Here is a 25,396-nt window from a genome sequence, read left to right on the forward strand (position 1 = left end):
GTGGCACAATGTTACTGCACCCTTCACTGAGCTGAAATGAGTGACACCGTCAGAATTGCTCGTCTGCCCCCCGAGGTCAATGCCAAAATGCTACGAGAGTTCTCACTGCTTTGCAAACACATGCTGAGCTGTCACTCCGCTGGGTGAAAAGGGGGGGGGGGCTAGTGGGACACGTGAAGAGAGGGTCCTTAATTAGTCAAAACGGAATTGACTCACAACACTGGAATTTTCACTTGCATACATTCCCAAGTTAAATAGCAAAATTCACTGTATTATATGTTTAATACAAGATTGCACTGTATTGTAAAAACGGCAAGATTATGCGTTGAGGTTCACAACATGCTTTTAAAAACGGGTAAATATACAACACTGCTACATTGGTACAACAGACAATTATATGCATTGCTGTTGCAAGGTATAGGCTGCATCATATAGTAAACGGTGGTTTCGTTTTCTTTTCACTTCGTAGTTTTTCGTAGTTCAGTTGATTCCTTAGAAAACACGCCAAGTTGCACATACGGAATTAAAAAATATCCTACAATCGATCAGCACAGTAAACTCGTTTACAAAACTCAGCACAAACTTTATCCCCATACTGAGAGATATGACAAACGGCAGTCTGTGCTTTTTTGATCACACTTGACAGTCACACAAGGCATTTTCTTTATGAGTATGGCAAACTGATTTTAATCGATTAAGTTGCTGCATCCCGTAAAGAAAAATCAACTTTTAAAATAATAGTTCTTTCCAAGAATAGGAGGTTAAAAATGGCTTCCTTCTTAAGCGTAAAATTTCTGTTCACCATAATGCGTTGCATGTAATAATTTCTTATTAGACGGACAAGAGATGTTGATATAAAATGTTAGCTCTGTGCTTCTTCCTACTAATCAAGGGAAACAAAGAAACATTCGCTTTGTGAGATTAATTAAGATATCTTCACTTATGATAGCTTCTTGGCGGGAAAAAAGCTGGTGCAATAAAGGAATTTTCAGCTTGACTGGAGTGTGAAGCTTGGTGATACTTCTTCACACGAACATTGCCACTTTGGGGAAAAGCACAGACTGTCACCTTATCGTACATTGAAGCCAAAACACAACGGTTATAAAATCCTTTTACAGTATTCCTTAATGGATTTTTTAAATGACATTTATTATACAGGTGAAGTCATCAATGTTGGATTTTAATGAAGGAAGACGAGGATTGTAGTTCGAGAGAGAGACAGGTAGATACTTTCTTAAAGGTCCTGAGTGTGGACCTCGATTAAATCGTGTTGACTTGCATAGCTTATTTAGCAGCCACACCTCCAAACTACCAATCTAATACTGTTTAACCGTTGAGTGAGATACTCTGCAGGGTAACTCATTTGAGCGGGGAAAAAAGAATCATTATGCTTAACAGTGCTGAGCTGATAATGAACTCGTTAACACAGATTTGATATGTGCCTTTTTTTCAGGAGCAGGTCATCTGATTTGCAAATTGAGCTGTTCATTGTTTTACAGCATTTTTTAAGCATTAACCCATGGGCATGTTTTCTGTGAGCGCTATTCAGAAAATTAGATCTTATGATCTACCCAAATACAGTAATCAGACATTCTGGCTATTCCTCCAGCAGTACAAATAGTGTTCCTACACTTTTCACCAGCCTTTTCGCAAGCTCATAATTGTCCAAAACAAAATAGCGGCCACTCAACTGATTGAGTGTAATGCATACATTTCATCTGCACTGTAAGGCATCGAGACGCATCCAAATACCACTTTTGTTTTTTTATGTTTTGTTTGACCTATTAAAAAAACCCATCAACCAGTCCACCGCGGGTACATTTCCAGTGAACTAGATTAAAATTCCCATGTGGCAGAAACGCAGAGGGTTTTGGGTTTCTGGGTGTCCTTCGGTACTCCCCTGGACCTCTGACCCCCCCCCCCCCGCACTTAAAACTTGTGTTTGTTAAAGCTGTGAATATGTTAATAAGTAGTTTCACATCGACTCATAGCTTGAAAAGGCAGCAACGTAATCTGCAAATAATGCTGCTCTCCAACAGCCAGAGAAGGAATCAATACGTTCGACTTTCCTGCACATCTCCAGGCAACACCCACTGGTATAATATTAATAATGACCGTATTTAAGATGGCATTTAACACTGGCTCCTAGATCACACTACATCATAGTAAAAAAAAATCACTGCACAAGGGCTTTAAAAAATACATCTGTGTGTACCCAAAGTTTACTACCGTGGCAAGGACTGGATGGATGCGGACGGATGTGTTTATCTTTAATCTTGAGATATTTAGAGGATTCTGTGATCTCGATGCTCACGGGTCTGCCACAGCCCTGACTATTACACAGCAGAAAGGACGGCTGAAATTGGAGCCACAACTCTGGGTCACACTCTTTGAAAGGTAGAATTGGGAAAATAAGTTCCCATGATATCTTCCTTCGTTCCAACATACAGTCCAGAACATTCCAGCGATGCTTTTCCGTTGTGGCCAAATTGTTGTCTTGCTGAAAACCAGTAAGGACCCCCCGGCAATATATGTACATAAATACACACAATGTCCATTAAATACATTGAAAATAGAGCTGTGTGGAGCTGACCCAGTGCGAGAGAGGACGGGACCTCAGATGCGGATTTGGTAGCCGTCGTTCAGGGTGCTGAGTTCAGCAGGCTTTCGGTCCACAGCGGCAGGCCTGAAGAGAAACACAAATTCAGGACAATTAATGAATCTTTCATTCTAGAACCAAGGAGCCAGAGGAATCTTTCATTCTAGAACCAAGGAGCCAGAGGGATCTTTCGTTCTAGAACCAAGGAGCCAGAGGAATCTTTCGTTCTAGAACCTAGGAGCCAGAGCAATCTTTCGCTCTAGAACCTAGGAGCCAGAGGAATCTTTTGTTCAAGAACCAAGGAGCCAGAGGTATCTGCTGAGCCTAAACTCTAGAAGAAGTTCTTACTATGACAGTTTAAGAGACTCCTCTTACTGGGATAAATATGCCACATTCTCAGAGTCATGTATTTTTAATCCATATATAAAGCATCACAATGTTGGGTATTATAGTAATACCGCAGTGCTGGAACTCCCGTTAATGGCCTTTCTCCTGCACAATAAGACTTCTTGTCGACCTAAACCAGCCTTCTCAGTGGAAGAAAAATGTTCTTATCCGTGTTTTCAGACTAGTTCATTCCATAGACATATTGAGGTTAAAAAGAAAAGCTATTGTAAGACACATTTTAGCAGAGAAAACGAAGTGGAACAAGCTTCACGTAGGGTCTCCCTGGACTCCTTTTCCTCATATCTGGCTAGAGACTCCTCATCTGTTTTCTGTTCCAGGAGGGGGAATTCATTTTAGAGAGGCATTTCACATTGTTTCAAGCCCTTGAATTTTCTCCCCGTACCGTCTGGCCCTCCCCACCCCCCTTGTTTCGGGTGTTCGATTTCGTCCCCGATCGATACCCATCTATCGCGTTCTGTGACGGAGAGTGGGAACAGGCCCCGCGATTGAAGGAGCCCGTCGCTGGAAGTTTTGTGTTAGCATTAACAAAAACCTCAGTATTTATTAGACTTATCTTTTAGATTTATAAAGATTTTATGCATTGCAATCACCTCACAATTGGCTGATAAGAGAATCGCATTAATGAGTAGGTGTTCAGTGCTCAAGTGCTCAGTGAGTGTATGTTTAAAAAATGTTTTTTTAAAGATCAAAGATAGAAAAACCCTAAATATATAAAATGTATAACATCGGGCCGGTTTCACAACATAGTCCTGGACTGGAGAATCTCCATTCAAAACTGAATTTAGTCTAGCACTAGGCTTAAACTGTGTCTGAAACTGGCCCTAGATGTTTGTAATATTAAGCTAGTCAACCCTTTATCAGTATGTAGATTACCAAATTAAAATAGTTGAAGAGTATGCTTCTCACAATTAGCCTTTTTGTTTTGACTTTGGTGATCTAGACACGGTGAAACATTTACTTGTTTTAAGAATTTTGGACAATGTGCTTCCCCTGTGGCTAACTGCTTGCACAAAAAATATCCGGTAGTCCTCCTCAAGTCAGCCAGTAAAAATACTTTAGGAGACCATCGCTGAAGGATGAGGGACAATGTCAGTACAGCTCAAAGTTGGTTATGCAACAGCAAACAAAAAAGCTGCTTAAACAGCCCCTTCAGTCTGGGGGAAAACACATCTGTGTTTGTTGATGCTGAAATGGAATGACGTTGGGTCAGTGTCAGGGTGCCCTTGGACCCCAGAGCTAAAATGGACAGGGGATGTTCTCTGTGCGTCTGCCCGGCATGTCTCTGGCCATGCCGGCTGATTTGAGCCGAAGGGAGTGGGCAGCAGACCCAGACAACCACGGCTCTGAGGAGAATGCCCACTGACAGGCGTGACTGCGAGGGTGGGGCACCGCAATCTGAGCCAAGATGGAGGGATGGGGGAATGGAGGCTTTGGCTCAGACATCCTCTTCTTCAGCCGTCTCTTCTTTTCTGACCTGCCCTTCTCGGCAAACTCACAGATCAAGAGTTTACAGCCTTGATCAGAAAATTCCTGGAGATCAGCAGTTTCTGGAATATTCAAACGACTCTGCCTGGCACCAATAATCATTTCATGGTCAAAGTCACTTAGATCACATTCCAAACCTCTTGACCACACCTGCATGCTCATGCATTTAGTTGCTGCCATGTGATTGGCTGGTTAAATATTTACATTAACAAGCTGGTGTACCTGTCTACCTAATAAAGTGCTCACTGAGTGTATATTCATCCACATACTGTAGATTATTCTGATATCGAGAAACATGCTCATCTTAAAAATGAGGGTGGGGGGGGGGGCATCGGCAACATCTGCTAGTTCAGAGAAATTCCCCTGGCAGAACTAATATTTAAATTCTTTAGCATCAAGGGACGCTCAATGATAATTTAATCGGCTCCCATCTATGGGCACACAAGAATGCAAGTAAATTCTCAGCATTTTTAAACCCCAGTATCCAATCATGCGTTAATAGTGTTGATCGCTCACTGCCGCATCCCAGGCTTCCCGAGACCAGCTTAAGCCTGCATTCATCTTTTAAACAGGGTTTTCTAGGAGTACCGTCGCCGGGTGCGGCTGAGCAATATATCTGCGCGAGCAGGCTTTTATAGAGAGCTTATTCATTTATTAGATATTCACAGCATTCGCAGAATACAATGGAAGCACCGAACGTGCGCAAACCGCGGCTGACACTGCGTTTCCTCTCCGTGAGCCGAGCCGAATATGTGCACATCACAAAAACTCGCCCCTGTCAAAATGGGAACTAGCGAGCATCATTAATTAGCAGGTGAGTCGGCTTCACGACCCCCCCCCCCCCCAAAAAAAAAACAAAACTAAAACTAAAACAAAACACTCTGACCAAAAAGAACAGAATAAAGCTCTCTCCACACTTAAATGGCCGAATGCACACCAAAATGCATTCGGCCATTTAAGGGGCGCAGACAGGCCGTTGACATAACCCCGGTCTTTAACCCCGGCCCTCGCACCTCTGAGCTCTCCGTTGAGTAGAGCCCTTGGGAGAGCTGGAGCCGGATTGCGCCATCTCTCTGGCTGATAAACGCAGTGTGAACACTGCCCAGGCCTTCCCCGAGGGAGAGAGCCGGGGACTACGGGAGTGCTTCCAGCTCAATAATTAAGATCTCAGTGGAACTGACACTGAGAACAGTGGGTGTTGAAGAATAAAGCCAAGAATAACCACACGCAGGAGGGGGGGTGGTTTTGGGTAGTTATCAGCCTCTCGCCTGTGTTTAAATGTCACTCTGACGAACCCTGGGCCAGCCTCCCTCTAAATGGGCTGTCACAGAATGGCCTAGAGGGGTTCCTTTTCCTGCAGTCCCGCGTTTGTAGATGATTGGTTATAGCAGATAAGCCTCATCAACTAGCAATTATAGCGAGCTTTGTCAGCAGGTGACAAATTACGTGTAAACAATGTATTATTGGCACATTATCATAAATATCATAAATATGGCAGACACGTGCTAATGGCTATGAACAATACTACAGCTATGACTATTAGTCCTCATTACTGCACTAATTGAGATGATTCAGGTACCACAATAGCATGGGATGCTAATTGCTAATGGCTGCTTGGCAGGTGATTTCAGAATAAACCTGTATCAGCATCTGGGACTGAATTACAGGCCATAAAAATCCAGGCACCAGAAATACAGGGTTCCAGAGGTAGCCTGATGCGCAAAGAAATGTAGTGGCACGCAAGCAGGTATCATGCTACGTGACAAGGGTTTGGGGCTGCGGCAATATTAAAGGCCGAACACACACTTATCAGTGCTGGACTCCAGAGGATTAGACAGACATCTGGCGCTCTCTGAGCCTGCCGCAGCTGCTGCACTAGACCGAGATCCTGTTACTGTAGGAGGCAGCCACAGGCCCGAGAAATCGCTCAGTTACAAGGGTGGAGAGGCCCGTCTGGTCAGATATGGGGTCTCGCTCATCCCAGGGGACCAGAGTCTGTGAGTTTTCCCAGCCTGGGCCCAGTCAGCGCCACGCGGCTCATGGGGCGAAGCTCCAGTCCCCGTTTTCTGCCTGGTGAGCCTGAAGTGAAGTCGGGTTTTCGGGAATGGCACGACCAACAGGGGAAGATCGTCAGAGGCCTGTGGTGTGGGGCAGATTCCCTGCGGCATCGCGGACTGGAGAAATCCTCGAGTTGTGTGTGCTGTATGGATGCATCGCTCCCACGATCTTAAACAAGCTGCTTTCGACCACCTCAGCAGAAACACCAGTATCTCCCGGGCCCCAAGGATCTGGACCGCTGCACACGGGAGCCGATAGCGGAGAGCGGGCTATCGAACCGCGCTATCGATCCCCCCGGGGGAGGACCTCAATGCCGAGAAGCGCACCCGCGCTCCAATTTCACAATCCGCTACACACTCAGATTCATGGCCGATAGACGCAAATTGTCCGCGCACAGAGCGTGTCGCAGGGCCCACGCTTTGTTTGAATGGAAAATGGAGGAAAGTAGAATGCAAAGTACTGTGAACTCTGAATGAACTGGCGGCAGGGGGGGTTATTTGCAGCTGGACAAAGCATTTGCTGCAATACTGATGATTTCACCAATCATGGAGGCATTAGAGGAAGCTACTTGGACATCTATTCAGACTGTCTGGGATGTCTGCTGGTCTTAATGTAGGCTATGTGTATATTAGCTTTTGCGGTTTTATGCTCCCTGAACCTCATTAGCATGAAAAAAAAACCTGCTGACAAGTCCCATTTTCAAGTGACCTACTCAATCCTTACATTTCGCCCTGTGTAAGCATTGTTGGGATGACCTTCAGCCATTATCGTTTTTACATCTGTTGACTGGAACAAAGGGTCTGTCGTTCCTGTGAGAGCTAGCCGTGCTAAGACCATGAATGATTTAAATTAACTAGTCACTGTGCAGCTGGGATATCGATCATTCTTTAGCACTAGCAGTTAAAGCTCCTAATTTTAAGATGTAGGGAGCCATCCATAGTGAAAAACTAAGCATGACTATAGAAATCAATTTTATCTCCGATTTATTATTATTTTGTACACATCATATTTTGTATACTGCTTTGGTTATATGAAAAAGGCTTCTTCTTTTAAACTGATGATGAGGATTATTATTATTTGACAAAGAGCAGTGTTGTCTTTATTTTGGTAATGCTTAAATGTATGCTTTAGTCAAAGTGGTTTTGGATAAAATGTGCCACGGTTTGTTACTTTTTGTAGGGATTTGTATTCATGACAAGTAGTCACCAAAATTACAGCAAAATTCAGCTCCTTCATTGCTATCAGCGTGTGCTATTGCATATCCCTGAGATCTTCTGTCACTAACACTGAATCTGCTAAATCTGCAGCTTATTTTAGATTCTTAAACAGCAGTGGATTGCACTTCTAATTGAAAACTGGCAAAGATTCAGTAAAAGTAGACCGGAACTCTCGGAGACTAAATGATATCCGTGAAAAGATTCTTAATTAAAATCACCAGACGTGTCAAAATTAACTACAAAATAGAATTAAAAATAGAGTGGACTTTTTTTTTCCGCTTGGCTTCATTGTGATGAATATAATGAATCTGATCGATATAACACCTTCTCAAATTTAAACAGGTTTAATGATGTGGGTTTGGCCTTTCATGAAATGCCAATCACCTGGCGATTACTGTTTAATTACCCATGCATCTCCCGTTGACCGCGCTCCGCTTTGAGAGCGGGACTGCTGTACTTACGACTTGTCTCTCCTGTGGAGATGCCGTCTTTGGGGGCTGATCTGTCGACGGCGTGGGGAGAGGGACTTGCCTCTCGTTCGCTCTTTGATGGGGGACTGGGCGCTCGACGACTTCAGGATCTGCAAGGGAGAACAAACCAAAAATGAATAATAAAACAGCCCCCGAGGAAGGAAGAAACTGGGAAAAAAAAATCCTGTTCAGCAGGATTTACACACACGATAAACACTTGTGACAGTTACTTCCCGCTGAAAGCGTTCATAACACGGGTGTTTGTGTGAATTCTCTAACCCCGTGACAGTGCGACGGGACTATTTCAAACCTCGCCCCAGGTGATATTTACGAATGCCACAAAGGCCATTGTTAAACAGCGTAAAATCATAGTGTTTGCGTGAGGGAAATCGTACCATTTTCTCCACACACCGTAAAGGGCTCATTCTGAATTAAAACGCAGAAAAGCTATACAGCCGTTTAACACTGCATGCGGCAGGAAGGGTGGAACAAGAGAGATCTTTGAGCGTCTCGGCTAATTAGTATGACTACTCTCAGGCAGTAATGAAGCCAGCTCTCAGACAGGGCCTTCATTGTGATGGTGGGCATGAACTCAATCAAGCTGATAGAGGACCCATTCTGAAGACTCAATGGCACAACACACATCTGCTGCCTTGAAGCAGGAGGAAGCCCTGACACAGCAAGTGTCAAGCAATCTGAAAATTAGCTGTGTTTACCGCTAACAGAAACCTGAATGCCTTAATGGAGGTGCATGGGGATTCCATTATTAAGTCACAGTCTGGGAGAATGTGAAGATGTTTGGCCTTTAGCGATCATTGTTTTTCAGGTGACCTGATTTGTTATTGGGGGGACAGTGTTTCTACAGAAACAAATGTGTTTGGCTTCCCTGTTTTCTGGCCTTGTTTTGTAAACAAAAATGTGCAGACCTCAAACTGTTTCTTGAATATGCAGAACAAATAGCCTATATTGGCAAAATACTAAATCTGCTGGTAGATTATATTGCACATATATACATTTTTAAGATTATTTGCTTACGCTCAAAAATGAATAACCCTAACAGTAACTTGTGATTGTGTACATATACTAAAATAGGTCTTTGATAGTTTGAGGTGTAGGGTTACTTTCTGAATGGATCCAACAATGCAGTAAGATATATTTTCAGCCCCAGCACTCATCTTTTTCAAATCATTTGGGAAATGCCAACTATGCACAGCTGACTGGGGTCAACGGCAGAGTATCAGACAGCCGCTGTGCTAAAGAGCAGCTGGAAAGACATGACCTACATTTCCTGATAACCATAGCCCCAAAGCACCCTGGGAGATGCGGTCCCAGCACATTCTCTACCACCCCCCGACCTACTCGGATTTGCCATGACCCTAATTTAATCTGGCTGTGCCAGTTACCCAAAGCAAATCCTCACTTTAAATATAGAATATTCGCAAAGGCTGAGATGACAGATGCATAAGCATGGACAATCTCTTACTCCCAAGCAAAGAGTCTGCAAACACTAACATCAACGGTCACAGCAATAAAATACCCTTACACACTTCAGTTTAAGGTGTGACAGGATCGAACTGCTGTTGAGCCGCTGAAATGTAGAATAGTGACTTAGCTTTCACAAATGATTGGGCTTCTTCAGCACGGTGTTGCTTTCATTGTTTCAATGCCAGGAAATAACACTTGAATTATTCTCAGAATGCTTGATGAGGAAACCAGACCATTCAGTTCATCAAAAGGCTTGTAATTCTATCTACTGTCAAAGGACTATATGCCTCCAAGGTCTCTGCTCGTCATAGGCAAGGTTGCCATGAGGATTTGGCTCCCCGTCCCTCTGCCCGCTTTGACGGCCCACCCCCTGCCTGTCCTGCCGCCCCCCTGTCCCCCCCCCCCCTCTCACCTTCATCCGCTTGCCGCCCATAAGGGTCCCATGAAGATTTGGCTCCCCGTCCCTCTGCCCGATTTGACGCCCCACCCCGTGGCTGACCTGCCGCCCGCCCCCCCGCTCACCTTCATCCGCATGTCGCGGGCGTGCTTCTCCAGCTCCTTGCGCATGTCCTCCCGGCCCAGCCGGCAGGCGTTGAGCACCAGGTACTTCCACTCGATGGGCTGGAAGACGTGCGGGTCGTGCGGCACGTACAGGCCGATCTTCACCTTCTTGATGGTGTGCTGGTAGCGGCGGTACGACTCCTCGAAGTCGAACACCAGCTCGCTGAGCGTGCGGAAGGTCAGCGCCTTGTCCATCAGGTCCGCCCGCCGGCTCATGCCCAGCGAGCCGTAGCGGCCGTTGCAGTAGACCCCGAGCACCACGTGGTGGAAGTGGTTCCCTGAGAACTGCGTCTTGAAGCTGATGGGGAAGCGCTCCACCGAGGTCAGCCCGTTGGTCAGGTAACTGGGGCCCGGGTTAAGGCATTAGCGTACTGCTCCAGTGTTTACATGCGAGCTTCGTTAACTGAAGTTCCCGTAGGAAAACTGATCCGTGAATAAAATACTCTTCAACTTTATTAACGTTTTGTTGCTGTGTTTTGACTGGCCGTTTTTTTGTTTACCAAAACAAGAGGTGAACTTTTCAACCCAAGGTTTGTTTAAGGAACCCAGTTGCTGGGGAAAAATTTACTGAAAATCTAAATGCTTTACAGATTAATAGGTATGCAGCGCACGCTAAAAAGCATGTAATTGGTGTCACGGTAAATAAACAGCCCGTCCGTTTCCTTCCACCAGAGTGTCGAGCGGTGAAATCCGCTTTGTCATCCGTCCTCTCTGGGGCGTGACTGACGAACGGGCTCTGGATTTAGAACTCTCTCTGGGATGAGTCAACTGCTTTCTCATTTACACAAGAGCCGTCAAAGCCTGTCGGGCAGCTGTCCCGCACTTCTAAGGCTGAAAATACTGACAAAATACTTGGACTTAACCATTAATCGTTTTTTCAAAACACTGTCAAAGAAAGCCAGGCAACCCGACAATCTGCAGACATAAGGGAAGCTATGGTTTGGTTTTTAGCAAGCTATATCGCACTGGTTGTTAAAACTAATTATGAGCTTTTCACTGTGAATTACTTAAACAGTTGTAATATATAGTAAATTGTACCAGTAACTATACTTTAATAACACAACTCATTTAATATTTGACATTTCAACGTAATCTATACAATTATTTCACGTTGTGTTGTATAAAAACAGTTTCATAGATGTAATTCATTGTCAGATTAATTTACGAGGTCCAAGTCCTTATCTTTGCACTTGAAACTGTACTTCCCTCTAGGGTCGTTCAGTGCACTCAGTTCAGTGGTTATGGGTATGCACTGGATAAGAGCATCTGCCAAATGCCTATAATTGTAATGTAATATTCAATTTTCCCTATTCAGCAATTCAGTGTTGCTCAGTAACTGAACTGAAAGCGGCTTGTGCCTAGAGGAATAGCTGTTGGTCAAATATTCAGTGGACATCTTAAAGACCCATTAACCATTAGCACTGTCATCAAGTAACGCCTAGTTAAATGCACTTCCCCACCAATCAACTATTGGTCTTCCCCTCCGCTCCCTACAGTGAAACCTTTGAAGCCAACCATGTTAGCCTTTTTCTGTCCTGGTCTGTCTGAATCAATCATTGATCTAATAGACTCAGAGAGGGTCTCAAGGGGGGAAACTGCTGATTAAAAGGAGACTCCACAGCATGCTCAATCACCACAGGAAGGACTCTTTTTCCCCCAGCTGTCGACGAATCAATTATCATCGGTTTCACTGCAGATTACTCCAGGGTGTTAGAGAGATGATCAAATCCAGACTTTGTGTACCAGCACTGCATGGTAAATTCAATGAAAGAAAGAGCAACATTTAGAACATCCCTTCTTTGTCATGATCTGTTTTGTGAGTTTATTTCATTGTTTATTATCCTTTTTGTAATGAATTATTTTTCATATTTATGTTTCATGGTAACGTATGTCTTTGTATTGCCTGCGATTGTCTGCCTCACCATGTGCTCGTTTTCCTTGTCCTGACCCCGCCCTCACCTGCCTCTCTCTGCCACTCCCCTCAGTTAATTTACATAATCATTGTCTTGATTGATTCCTCCCAGTTCCTCGTTGTCTCCTGCCCATTATTAGCCTCCCTCTGTTATTTAAGTTCTTCCCTTCTGTTCAGTCTTTGTCAGATCGTGCCAGTATCTGCCCGTAAGGCTGGTGAGAAACGCTGTCAAATTTTTGCTCTGCTTACCTTTGCGTCGTTCTGTTTGTAGAATATTTTTGTTCCACGTTCCCTGTAACTTTTGAGCTTTGGATTTTTGTGTTTTACTAGTTCTGATTTTTGGAGAATATTTTTGTTCCACGTTTCCTGTAACTTCTGAGCTTTGGATTTTTGTGTTTTACTTTTTATTCCTGTGGTCGGCCGTTGTGCATCGTCTATTTTTGAGGACTTAATAAACCCTGTTTTTGCGCTCCATTTCTGGTCTGCACTTGGGTCCTTTACCGGCATACTCATAACATTCTTCCAATATAAATTAGTTTAAAATATTTTTGTCTTATTTAGCAGTGTCTGTGATTCCTTGAACCTTTACTTCTATGGGATTCCATAAAATGCAGCACAACTATGCAAGACTATAGATTCGCGGACACAGATTAAATTTATACTTTAACTAAATTCTGTTTTATATGGAGAATTTGATTTAGTCTCATACTAGGCTTAATATGTGTCTGTGAAACTCCCCTGTGTGTATTGCTTGATAAAGTGAGGTCTTGCTGCATATATTGACGTTATATTTTTTTTACTTCATGAACTGAAGCATCTTGCACGTGATGTGATGAGGACTTTTATGTGGAATGATCGGCACTGAGGGCGCAAGGAGGAAAACAAAGCTCTCATTCGAGGCAAGGTCACATGGGGGCGGCTCTGAGGACAGTCTGGGCTCGGTGTACGTCTCCGTGTGCTTGAGAGCACAGACAGTCAGCCAGCGGTCACAGGATGGCCGCCTGTCAACAGGCCGCCTGAGGCCTTCTGGCCGTCTCAACGACCTTCACAACGTCTCTCCTCGGCCTTGACACTTCCCACCACGGTCATCGGCACCGCAAACCGCCGCTACGTGCGTGTCAGAAAATGGCGTACTTCTACATGTAGATGCGGGCTGCCTGACGTCTGGTGAGCGAGCGTGTTTACAAACACACACGCATGAAGCTGGCGCCCCGGCACTTTGCTTTCCTACAACCATCTGTTACTCGGCGTGAAGCTTCCTCCACAAGAGCCCCTCACCCAACGTAAGATGCCTGCCCGTCAACTCGACAAACCATCAGCCAGGTTCCCGCAGCACACGGCACTCGCACGCAGAGTGACATATTCCGATATTCGTTTCCAACACAATCTGCCCAATCGCTTAAACCTTCCAGCAATGGTACAATTTCAAATGGCCAATTTAAGCAAGCAGCGTGTTCTTCAGACTCGCATTTAAATTTGTGCAAGTGATCGTGATCAAACTCGGCTAAGCAAAATGGCCACCAGAGTTATATTAAAGTCAGGCCCTGGCAATTCAGTAGTGAGACAGCCAAACACGGAAACATCCGGAAGGCCGGCTCCTGCCCCACGGCAGCTGGTTCCGGACCCCCCACTGTCTCCGGGATGACAAGGCCCATTATGACACCGCAGAGGATCATGTTACCCAGGGAGGTGGGACACGCGACTCGCACAGCGGCGGTGCGCCTACCGTTTGATCTGCCCCTGCCCGAAGGCTTCCGTCACCCGCCGAGATTACCGTTGCCCTGGAAACGACCCCGAAGTGGCCCGGCTTAGAGGGTCTACAGTCATCGCCGCTGTTTTCACTTGTCTTTACCCGCCCTCATTGTTTCGACACCTGAGCCGTCCCTGGTCGCCAAACAAAAATGGTGGAGGGCACAGGAAACCGGGCGACAGCCAGTTGAGGTTACCTTCCCCCCTCTACACCTGAGAGCGCCGGTCACATCTGTTTTGTGCGACGACTTTGTGTAAATGTGGCGCTTCCTCAAAGGGGAGAGAGAAGCTCGCTATGGAAGCCAGCTGAGCCAGCCACAGGCTTCCATTGTCCGGGACACTAAACATTGCACTTTCCCTCCCCAAAAATACCCACACTGCTCCTCGTCAGGGTCAAGAGGAAGGCTTCTGCTTTCACGACCGACTCAACCATCTGCTGCCTCTCAGAGGAGCGAGAACAGCTGTCAGTCATCCTGCAGAAGCGGCAGAACTTTCACCGTCTAAATGAAGCAACAAACACCTGCTGGACTAATTACCCCATAACGTTTGGGGACACCTCATTTCCTTTTGTTTCATGGGAAATTTGAGCAATAAACCAACCGCCTGTGTTGGCACACTGCTTTAAATCTTTGAATCACGACATAATAAAAACATTAGTGGAATTTTGTTCGAGCCAAGACTTGGGCTTGTATCAATGAATCTGCTTCCCACTTAATAATGATTTGGATGAGTCATAATGATACTTCTATGCCAATGTTATTTCTTCAAAACTCAAAATAACCAAAGAACCATTCCCTACACATGAGAGTCGAGAATTAAGTCACTGTGATTTATTTATTCTTATCATTTTGTGTTTCACTGCTGGGGTAAACCGATTATGCCAGCAATCTGAAGCATGAATCTAATGCGGGTGGAATTTTAAAAACAATAACTAACTAAATTATCATTTTTGTGGTAGGGATGCGATGCTGCTCTATCAAAACAGGTCTGCCATTTGTGAAGAGGGACAAGAGAGCTTTGTGTTATGAGGAGAGAAATAACCTAATAACCTCAGCTGCGATCCAAATGCCAGCCAATATGATTATAAAACCTTAACTTTACCCAAAATTAATTAATTTGCACTGACCCCCTCAAATTTAACCCTGCTAACTCAAAACCTTCTCACACTGTTGCTGTCATGTAAGCATTTTCTGTTATCTGCAAACGTAGTTCAATGTCTGCTTAACTACAATTCTCAAAGCTGTAAGATTTACCACTGCATGCATGTTACGGGTGCAGCAATGGCTGGGATTCGAGATCGGAAAAGGGCTTTGTGTGCAGCATGTATTTGATCGCAAATAGCAGTTTGAAGCGTCAGAGGGATCTAGCAGCAGTGGTCCTGCGGTTTAGCTGCGAGTGCAGTTGCTGACATTAACTGTTAGCTAAGCCTAGCGCTATCGCTAACCCAATAGCTCTCCCGTCAGGGCTGGTGAAGATCGTCTGTCACCCGGTACAAACCGCGGCCTTAAAACGGATCGCCGTCGCGACGTAAACGGCATCTGACAGAGCCAGAAAGCCCGCTGGGGTGTTACGACAGGCCGATATGTCGCACTGCAGAAACTTTACTCCCAGCTCCTCACACACACGTTCTCTTTGTAGGGTGGGGGGGAGGATCCCGACTCTCCGACTCTGTTTCCTAGCAACCACGTCGTATTTCAGAGCCTTGGGAAGAAAAGGTGGGAGTGGGGGGCTGTGTTAATGTCCCCCTCCCCATCTGGAGGACTGTAAAATAAACACTGCTCATTCCTTCCCGCTTCGCGCAGGCCTTGACAGGGCTTTTCAAACGCAAAGACGGCGCTGTGAAAGGAAGGATACATTCCCAGGATGACCGCTTCAAGGCATTTGATGGGGAGGGATTCCCTGATCATCTCTCTGGCCGTCTCCATTAACCTGAGGAGAAGAGGGAGAAGAAGGTGAGTCCAACAGAAGCCAACCACTCCCAAAGACTCCGCATTAACGACGGCAAACTGGGCTAAGCTTCCTGGATGTGTTTCAGATATCAAGTTCATGAGCTAACGATCTCACTATAACAGGCTAATTAAACATGACCTGGGGGGGATTAAAGAGAGATGCATCACTCTTCCTCTCAAAGCTTCTGAAGGCTTTATGTGCCAGGTCGCTGGACGCCACTGTAACCGACGATACTCAATGTGAATAATGGGCCCTCTCAGTTAAAAGGCTCTCACTACAATGGGGAAGCTGTCCTCCAGATACTTGCGACTCTTATGTAAAGCGTCTTTTCATACCACAGACCTGAAGCACAGCTCTGGGGTGGGGGGTTAAAAAGTCAAATGGGACTACGCTAAATATAACCTGAAATAGCCTGTGTTGAGCTGACGTCAATGTTGATTGTAATTAAACAAGTGAACCATTCACAACTGTTAAGTGTTAATAGTCACAGGGCCCTGCTAGGCATTACATTGTGTAAGATGTGATAAACAACAATTGGCCCAACCTGACAAACTGCTTCCTTAAAACGAAAAAACTTTTTGTTGTTGTCTACAGCGGCCGGCAAGATGAAGAAAAAACAAACGAAAACGAAATTGCGAGTGGAATGGCTTCACTTACCCACTCAGAGGTCTTGTCTTCCTAATTTCAAAGAACTGAGTGCCTGTGTGATTGTATCTATTAACCGTTAAGGTCATTTCAGAGGAATGCAAGCCACTTTTACAGGGACTCAAACATGGACAATAGACAAGCTGATCCTATCAAATTACAGGCTTGATACTCTATCTCCGCCGTATGCCACATTCTTTACAAGCGGATAGAGTACATCACCAAGGAACTACAGGTTGCCATAGCAACAAAGTACATGCACACACACACACACACACACACCTTCCCGAGACTTCTGACCCCCGTCAAAATAACTGACGCTCGACAATCAATCGGCAGAGTGCCTGGAAGGAGTCGAGATTCTGAAGACGAGAGTGAAGACTCGAGTCTCCGTGAGCCTCACTGCAACCAGCATGCATCAATAAATAATAACCTGGGATTCACAGGAGCTTATGTGTACCCCCCACCCCAACACCCCCCCATTCTAAGCCTGTGCAGGAGCAGAAGGACTGCAGAGTCCTGTGGGATGAATGTGAAAAAGGATACTGCAGCATCTTCATGTAGTTCTGGACGGCCTGCAGCCAGTCAGGGACGGACATCGAGGGCTTGAAGTTAGGGAGCATCGGCACGGGGTGCTGAAGGAGAGAAGGCCAGGTTAGGCTACATTCAGCACAGAGACGCCGGGATACGCAGCCCACCAAGCTAAAGGAGGAACAGCCCATCCCAACACACCACGGGTCCCCCAAACCTTACCCAGAAAGGGCCGGTGTGGGTGCAGACTTTCATTCCAAACACCTGACTCGACTAAACAACCATGAGAGTCTTCGCTAAGGAGCTTGATTAGTAGAATCAGGGGTGTAACTGCCTGACTGGGATGATAGCACACCGGCCCTTTATGGATAAGACTGAGGAGCCCTACATCATAGCATTGCTTGAGAGGAATACAGCATTATACAGATGTTCACTGCTACTATAAGTACTGACGCTGTAGCCAATGGCAAGTCCCCATTAAACTCTTTGAGCATTTCCATTTTTTCCAGGTGCCTTTTTTAGGTAAAAGCACTGCGATCAAGTTTTAAAATGACAGCTTCAGTTTTCTAGGACTATACGCATTTGCTTTTATAGATCTACATGTATGTGCACGTGTGTGTTTAAGGGAGGTCAACGTTGTATTAATATTCTGTTTTATAAGCCTCTTTATAGTTTTGGAATATGGATTATCCACTGGAGAGAGGAGTCGTATGCTGCAGACATTAACCGCTAGGCCTTTCATTTCTGTCATCTGAGATCTTATTCTACACATGACACGTGGCATTTATGTCAACTGTGGCATGAGTGCAGCAAATACACAGGCCTTTCAGATGAATTCCTATCACTCCAGACCTTGTCCATCCAGCAGCACTTTGCCTGGTCAAAACAGTGAACGACTGGACCCTGTGATCAGAGACCAGTGGCCTGTATCACGAAGCAGGATTACTGAGTCAGATGGATAACTGCACAAACTAAAACCTGGAACACCTCCCAAATCTGGAGCATGGACCGAAGTAAAAAGAGCTGTTCCGGGTTTTACTCGGTAATCCTGCTCCGTGATGCAGACCTCTGCACAGGAATCTGAGCTGCCCCGCAGAGCAGACTGAGCGAAAATCCGAAATAAAGAGGGAGGAAAAATAATGCGTTTCCTCCCCCACCTGTCGTAGAAAGCACCTCTCAGCAGCTCCGCATCAAAGCGCGTCAAACGGGACTACGCACGGGGAGAACTCGGCGCTGGGTCTTATTCTCAGTAATCCCAAACACTATGGCTTTGCTGAGGGACCCTGTCGACGGTAAACCATGCTGTGTGTTTCCTGGCTGTATTAAAAAAAACCCACAAGTGATTGTGCAGCTTTCTCCCTCTCTTACTGTCGGTTTGCTGTGACTGCAAGACCCACAGGACAGACGACACGGCCGTGAGAACCCTCCAATATTGGAATTTCCCTTCACTTTGCTTGAGTGCTCTATACAGCCATCGTATGCTACTACAAATCACACGGCTGTAAAAAAAAAAAAAAGAAAAAAAAGAAAACCTGTCTCATTTCTGCCCACTTTCGTATCCATTACATGCAGACGAGCAAATCTACACCGATCCCTCTTCCTGTCCCCCATTCCCACGTCATTATTCCCACCCGCTGCGGTGAAGGACGTCCTGTAGAGCCGGGAGCGCCGCGGAATGCCAATGAGCTCGACGCACAACCTCCTCCTCCATAAAAGAGCTCAAATACACAGAATTATCAACCGATACGGGCAGGAAATGACACGGTCAGGAGCTGAGATTTCAGCTCTGAAAATAGGCCATGGCTGGAGTGGTATCCCACCAGCAAGGGGGCATCTGTGTGTGTGTGTAGGGGGGGGGGCACCATCCACAGCTGCTCTCCAAGTGAAGGCACTTGTTTGTGGGCTGAAAGTGGGAACATAGCAGGTGAAGAAGGCAGGCATTAACTGTCTTCGGGCCTAATCTGATCCACAGCCAGAGGGGGTGGAAAACCCAAAACCTGAAAATCACGTAATCCAGTTCAACGGACAACTGTCTCCAGACAGGTGAACTCCGCTCGAATGCACAGGTGTAACTATAGCAACACTGTGCCTGCATTGACATTTGCGGTTAGGTTTTATTGGTCAAAGTAATAAAAAGGTGGGCGACTTCTCATCCTCCGAAAGCGCCGAATTAAGATGCAGGGACGGTTCGCCGTTTCAGTATTGCAAGCTTGCTTTTAATGGAAAACTTCTCAGTTTCTTTACATAAAATACAGAAAAGAAAAAGAAAAAAACCTACCAAAGCAAAAACAAGCCCTTCAAAACAAAGCTGTAATGAGATGGACTAAAGCCAATTCCACAGTGTGATTGTTTCTCTCCCTTATACCTCAATTAAATGAATTCACACAACCCAGTGCGGTAACCGAATCCATAATCAAAGTGAGTGGAGATGACTGTGGCACTGACTTTACGTGAGTTAGATACTAAGTTAGATATGACCAAAATCAAGTTTAAAAATGTAATTCTTTATGTCCTTACCTTACTGTTACTTAATGGAAACCACATAGAGGTTTTTCTTACATAAACAACGGTGACTATTCTAAAGTTGTGCTCTTACCTCACACACTGACGTAACCACTATTTTTGGTAGGTCATGTTCAGATGCGCTTTAAATGGTTGAGTGAGACTGAACAGCCGGCTTTTGCCTACGTTTGCACAGACGTGCTTTAGAGATTATCCCCGTGCTCTTTTAACTCCCAGCAAATCTCCTTAATGAAGTCACTCAGCCTGCTATCTACGACCTGAAGATCAGTCTGTGGTTACCGAGGTGAACTTTGCACAACAGAGGAACTCCAACCTTTGATTTCAGCAGACTGGTGCTATCTACAAAACCTTCCTCAGAGTTTCTCTGTGACTAGGGAATTTCTTGCGAATTTATTATATTTGGAAATCATCTCCAGATGTGGTGGCCAGAGCAAACTACATCCCACAAACTGCAGTCCTCAAGGGACTGTGACGGAAACCTACATACCATAGAAATGCTCTCTGAAAAACTTAAAGAGCAGCACTTGGCTGGCAATATGTACTGAGCATTTATCAAACTCCCTGACAATGTGCTCAGAGGGCGTTTCTTAAGTCCACGTAGACATTTTCCCTATTGTTCCCCATCCTCCCTGTATGTGGGGCATCTCTAAAAAGCTACGTTCAAGTTACAAATAAACACACTGAATGTCAATTGTATAATTAAGTGCTGACAGTTTGTATTTTAATTGAGTGTAAACTCTCACAAGGGCAACGGCAAAAGACAAATATATAGCCTATACTCAAAACTTCCAATTTCAATGTCTGCAACAAAACAAGATAGAAAAACAGAATGGTCATGGGACGATGTGAGTCAGTGGAGCTCTCATAGCCCAGTGCCAGTCAGTTTCTACTCCCACAAAGACAGGCCTAATAAACTATGCAACTTAGCCCCTGTGACTCCACATTAGCATCGTTACAGCCAGAAAACCCAAGCCGCAAAGCCACTCCAAACAATTGAAGGCATGCTCATTTGAAACAATACACATTCTGCTATTCTCTTAGGTCCTGGCTCTCAGGTGACAAACTGGGTGTGACAAACTCAGGACACTCTCAGAAAGGATGTGTTAATATCAAACACACTTTTAGTGCTGCTACTTTTGTGTTCCTTTCCTTGTGTGTAAAACTGACTTTTGTGGAAAAAATATACAGCACAATGCATGTGTTACAAAGGGGGACTTTTTAAGCAAAACGGTGTTGCAAGTAACACAAAATGAACTAGTCACGGAGGTGTGTTAAAAAATGACACAGTGTGTGTTGATTTTAACACATCTGATTTGAGAGTGCAGTGTCGCTACAGTGAGGCGACTAACCAAGCTGCAGTTCGTCTGCAGTCAGATCATCCTGCTTGGTGACGTGCAGTTCCCGGCTATGCCCGACTGGGAATCACATTTCCCACTAAGACAAATGTTGCATCCCGAATTACGCCCAAGGCTGGTTCAGTCAGTGTGCCGGCCAAGATAATCCACATTTCATCACGCAAACTGGGTCAGACACTGGACTTTCAGGAACATGCGTCTCCCTCCAAGCGTTTTCCTGATGAGGTGTCATACAGCACAAGAATTGTAATTTAATATCAGATCTTAAGAGCACATGCTGTGCTTTAACAATGGTGCATTTCATAGAGAGACATCTGTTCTTTAGTATGGAACTGGATTCACTAAACAGAAGTGCTCGTGTGCTCTTGTGACGTAATATCACTTTCAATCCTGGATGAATGCGGCAGTGCTGTACACATACAAACGAGAAAAATGGCACATATGATTAAATAAATATCCCATTGAGGGGGACTATCACTGCATGTACCATCCTACCATGCATGACATGAAACTGCAAAGAACAGAGGCAATGCACAGAATTAGGCTAATTCAAGTTCCTGAGACACCATTAGCCTTCTGCAGATGGTTTTGTAGGTTCACAGAGTGCAAGGCTTGTTTTCATTGCATAACAAACGAAGAGTGAAAAGCGTGATAGTGAGGAAACTATACCCGTTCGTAGTTAGCCAACTAACCATTTTAATTTACAATGCGCTTGACACACTGGAAGGAAGTCCTAATGTCCGCTAAGGGTGCACTGCAGATAATGTTGATCACAGCAGGGGGAAATACGATTAAAAAGACATCCAGTGTAGGCACTGGCCGTGAAGAATGAAGAAGGTCTTTAACCCAAAATAAATAATTAATCTTGGACTGCACTTGGGGAATGTATCGGTAGGTTCCGGCTGAATGCACGTAGTACGTGCTGTTGCCAGTAACATTACTGCACAACTTCTAGGCTATGTCTGAATATTTGTGTTACAAAAAACTACTGTTAGATATAGACTATATCGCTATAACTATAGCGATATACTACAACTATACTAGCAGAACAAAAACAAGATGCTGTCAGTTGCAGAGGAATTACACAAGGTAGCTACTTACTTTAGGGAGGTATGCAGCGTTCCTTATTTTATCCACCGTCTCTTGTCCATCGGGATGCACTTTGGCAACATGAGTCCACATTCTCTCCCAAGTAACACTTTCAATGGGAAAACCTGCCCTGTTCACGTAAAACAGCACACCTCCATCTTTCTCCTCTTCCTCTCCCGATGACCGACCAGTGTTGGCTGTGCAGCTTGAAGAGGCTGATTCGGCACCCAAAGTGGACTTGCAGTTGTTGGTGCTTTTGGAGCGGCCGTGTCTACCGATCTTAGACGCCGTTGAACTGGTGCCAGTGGAGCTTGGTCCAGTCATTGTTCACTCTGGAAGACTGTTCTTGTCCCGACAGACAGACAACCAGTGGCGTTTCCTCAGTTTCTAATTAGACATCTAGCTATAACCATGTTGTTTTTCAATCAATTAACGTTATAATCTCCGTCTCCGTTGTATAGCAAGTAAAACCAATACAATACAACTAATAAAAATATATATAGGTAGCTAGCTGATCACGAAGTTAGCTCTCCCTAAAATATCGAGAGAGCTAACGTTAGGCTACATCCACAACGATATCTGTAACTATGTAAAAGTACCACGCATCACTTATAAAGCTCCAGGTAGTTGGCAAAGGTACGAATGCAACAAAACTGTTATAACATAGCAGTGATATGCTGTAACGTTAGCCAACCAGCTTGCTAACCTGTTTGTGCTGGCTAACTAAATGTTGTCATTGTTAATATTTTAGCTTAACATTCCAGTTTTATAATGCATGCAATAACGTTAACGAAATTGTTAATAAAATTGCATAACTAATCTAACAGAGAACATTGATCCTGAAGCCGCAAACCCGCACAAACACTGCATACAAGCATTTCTCAAAAGACCTTCACACATTCAATACAGTGCTGGCTGGCTAGGGTATAGCACAGTACTAGCTAACCTACGCTTTCTAGCAAATGCACTCTGTTGCTAGCTAACTTCCAACAGCCTTTCTCGAAACACTGCGGGGGCGACAGCCTGCTGGAGCTTATGACAGGAATAATGTTGGGTAATTACCTAGCTTGCTATTACCGTCCTTTGGCTAGCCATATTTTTTAAATTGCAGGTTTCTTCTTGATGTAGCGATTTCCTTGCTATTATCACACACCGTTCCTTGGGTACAGTGCAATCCATCAGATGGTTAATTTTAAATGTATTCATAATGTTATTCTCTCTACCGTAACCCGGCAGCCAACCAGATTCTGGTTAATTTCATTGGCTGCACAACAAAGAAAGGCGGATCTTTGTGTGCTTTACCATAAGAGGAGAACGCTTCTTTGTTTTCATTGGCTGTAATTCCGGAAAAGGGCGTGGATTTTGTACTTTTTTGGGGGATGTTGTAAATAAACAGAAGAAAAGTCTCATTAGCAAACGTAGAAGGGAATGCAGTGTGGACCGAGCGCATTTTTCCAAAACGAAAAGTAGCTTTTAATAAACACATATTTGCATTACCGTTCAGTGTCAATAATATGCAAGCACAATACTGAGTAAAACTTCTTTACTACCTTACTAGTTGAAACATGGTCAACGTAGTACAGTGAGTTGCGAGCCTAAGACCCTGGTGAAAACTATGACTAGTTTTATTTTTAGGTCCTGAGACATGTTAAATCTATCAATATCCTTACTGTTGCTTGCAAATAAAGCTAATTGAACAACGAATTAATGTAAAGCGAAGTTGAAAATAAGCAATAATTTCCACACAGTTTCCCATTTTCATTTAAATGTAGAAAAATGTTTCATGCTGAAGTCCATGGAATATTTGTCTAGTCTAGTGCAAGCCAATTCCCGTGAATGTATTTGCTTCTCGATAAACAGAAAAATCAAAACCCGGTGAAATTGCTGACATATTGATACTTATGTTTTTCATTTTCATGATTTGCAGTTTATTAACTGTAAAATATATGGGGAATACAAGGCAACAAAAGGATATATTCAAAAAATAAAGTAACACAAATAACACACCTATGAAAAGAAAACTATACAATCCCCCAGTCAAAAGACAAACAACAAAAAATGAGGCAAATAAATACTTTAGGTTTTTTTTAATTGAAGGGAGGCTGCGTTGCAATTTACCAAATATATTCTCTTTGGCTTTGCTGACATATATGGAAGGTGAATTCTGAATTGATTTATGGGCCCTCATTGTAATGAAGAAATCTCTCCAATTTCAAGATGTACCCATTGATTTTACCTAAAAGTGATAAGGACACCCTTTCATATCCTGGCACTCATGTTAGCAGGATATGCCAGTCAACCAAGGACAGTGCATGAAGCAATCTCTGACCTAAAATAATAGCAGTCTGGATCTATTCAGTATATATTAATGTGACTGCATCTTTTAAAGCAGACAGGTCACCCAGTAAGAATGGGTCAGAATGGGTCCTCAAACCCAACAATTCTCTTGATATATTTGTAGACCATTACCCAGAACTCCTGAACCTCAGAGCAGCTCCAAAGAACATGAACCAGTGTACCAATTTCTGGGCACTTACAACACCTCAGGTCCTTGCTTAAGCCTATACAATTTAGAGGGCGTCCACTATATTCTATTCATAAAGTTAAATGGAATTAACCTAGTACGAATTTCACGACGTGCTTCGAACTATGGAGGATGCTGACAATGTCCTTCTCTGTAAACAAAATACTTAAATCAGCTTCCCAGGTAGCAATGAGAGTGATAGTAGTGATATATTCCCACTGCAGCAAGCAATTGTGAGACTGTGAGCTTTGTCATAGCTAGAGAGATAAGGAATATAAAAGAGGGACTCTCTTTTTTCTGAGAGGCACTCTTTGCTCTGGATCCCCACTACATTGTAAGGGGTTATTATGGTATGTATTAAGCATCAGCAAAATTTGAGATATTAAATACATTTAAATATCAACTTAAATCAGCCAACTTTTCCATCCATTCCCTTGTGAGGATTAAATGGGTGGAGTTCAATTCATTACCAGACTCTCGGGGACCAGGTTTTTGAGTCCAGATGATTTATGACGTCAAGAGGGACCTGATCTAATACCCGATAAATGTTTTAGTCTCATTAAGTATCTCCTCCCATAGTTTCATGAGATTTGTATATAGAGTATTTGTGGCATGAGCTATATGGCAGCATGGTGGTGCCTGTAGCGTAGTGGTTAAGGTAAATAACTGGCACATGCAAGGTCGGTGGTTCTAATCCCGGTGTAGCCACAATAAGATCCCCACAGCCATTGGACCCTGCATTGCTCCAGGGGAGGATTGTCTCCTGCTTAGCCTAATCAACTGTATGTCGCTCTGGATAAGAGCATCTGCCAAATGCCAATAGTGTAATGTGGTG

The 25,396-nt window shown here is 44.3% G+C and overlaps 1 protein-coding gene across 3 annotated transcripts; it reads right to left on the reverse strand.

Annotated features, from left to right (window-relative positions):
- Positions 1–1,931: 1,931 nt before the first annotated feature.
- vash2 (vasohibin 2) lies at positions 1,932–23,219 on the reverse strand. 3 transcript variants are annotated; one of them, XM_061243491.1, is made up of 8 exons: positions 23,100–23,219; positions 22,050–22,382; positions 17,086–17,174; positions 16,552–16,608; positions 15,799–15,873; positions 10,245–10,626; positions 8,229–8,347; positions 1,932–2,686 (listed from the first exon to the last, which is right to left on the reverse strand). In XM_061243491.1, exons 2-8 carry the CDS (start codon positions 22,359–22,361, stop codon positions 2,617–2,619), a joined length of 1,104 nt encoding a protein of 367 aa, XP_061099475.1. In that variant the 5' UTR covers positions 22,362–22,382; positions 23,100–23,219; the 3' UTR covers positions 1,932–2,616. The 3 variants fall into 3 exon arrangements, with proteins under 3 accessions (XP_061099475.1, XP_061099476.1, XP_061099474.1); XM_061243492.1 differs by having other exon boundaries at positions 22,050–22,377; positions 23,100–23,217; XM_061243490.1 differs by lacking the exon at positions 23,100–23,219 and having other exon boundaries at positions 22,050–23,042.
- Positions 23,220–25,396: the final 2,177 nt, after the last annotated feature.

Source organism: Conger conger, chromosome 5 (assembly GCF_963514075.1).
Source record: "Conger conger chromosome 5, fConCon1.1, whole genome shotgun sequence".
NCBI classification, from domain to species: domain Eukaryota; kingdom Metazoa; phylum Chordata; class Actinopteri; order Anguilliformes; family Congridae; genus Conger; species Conger conger.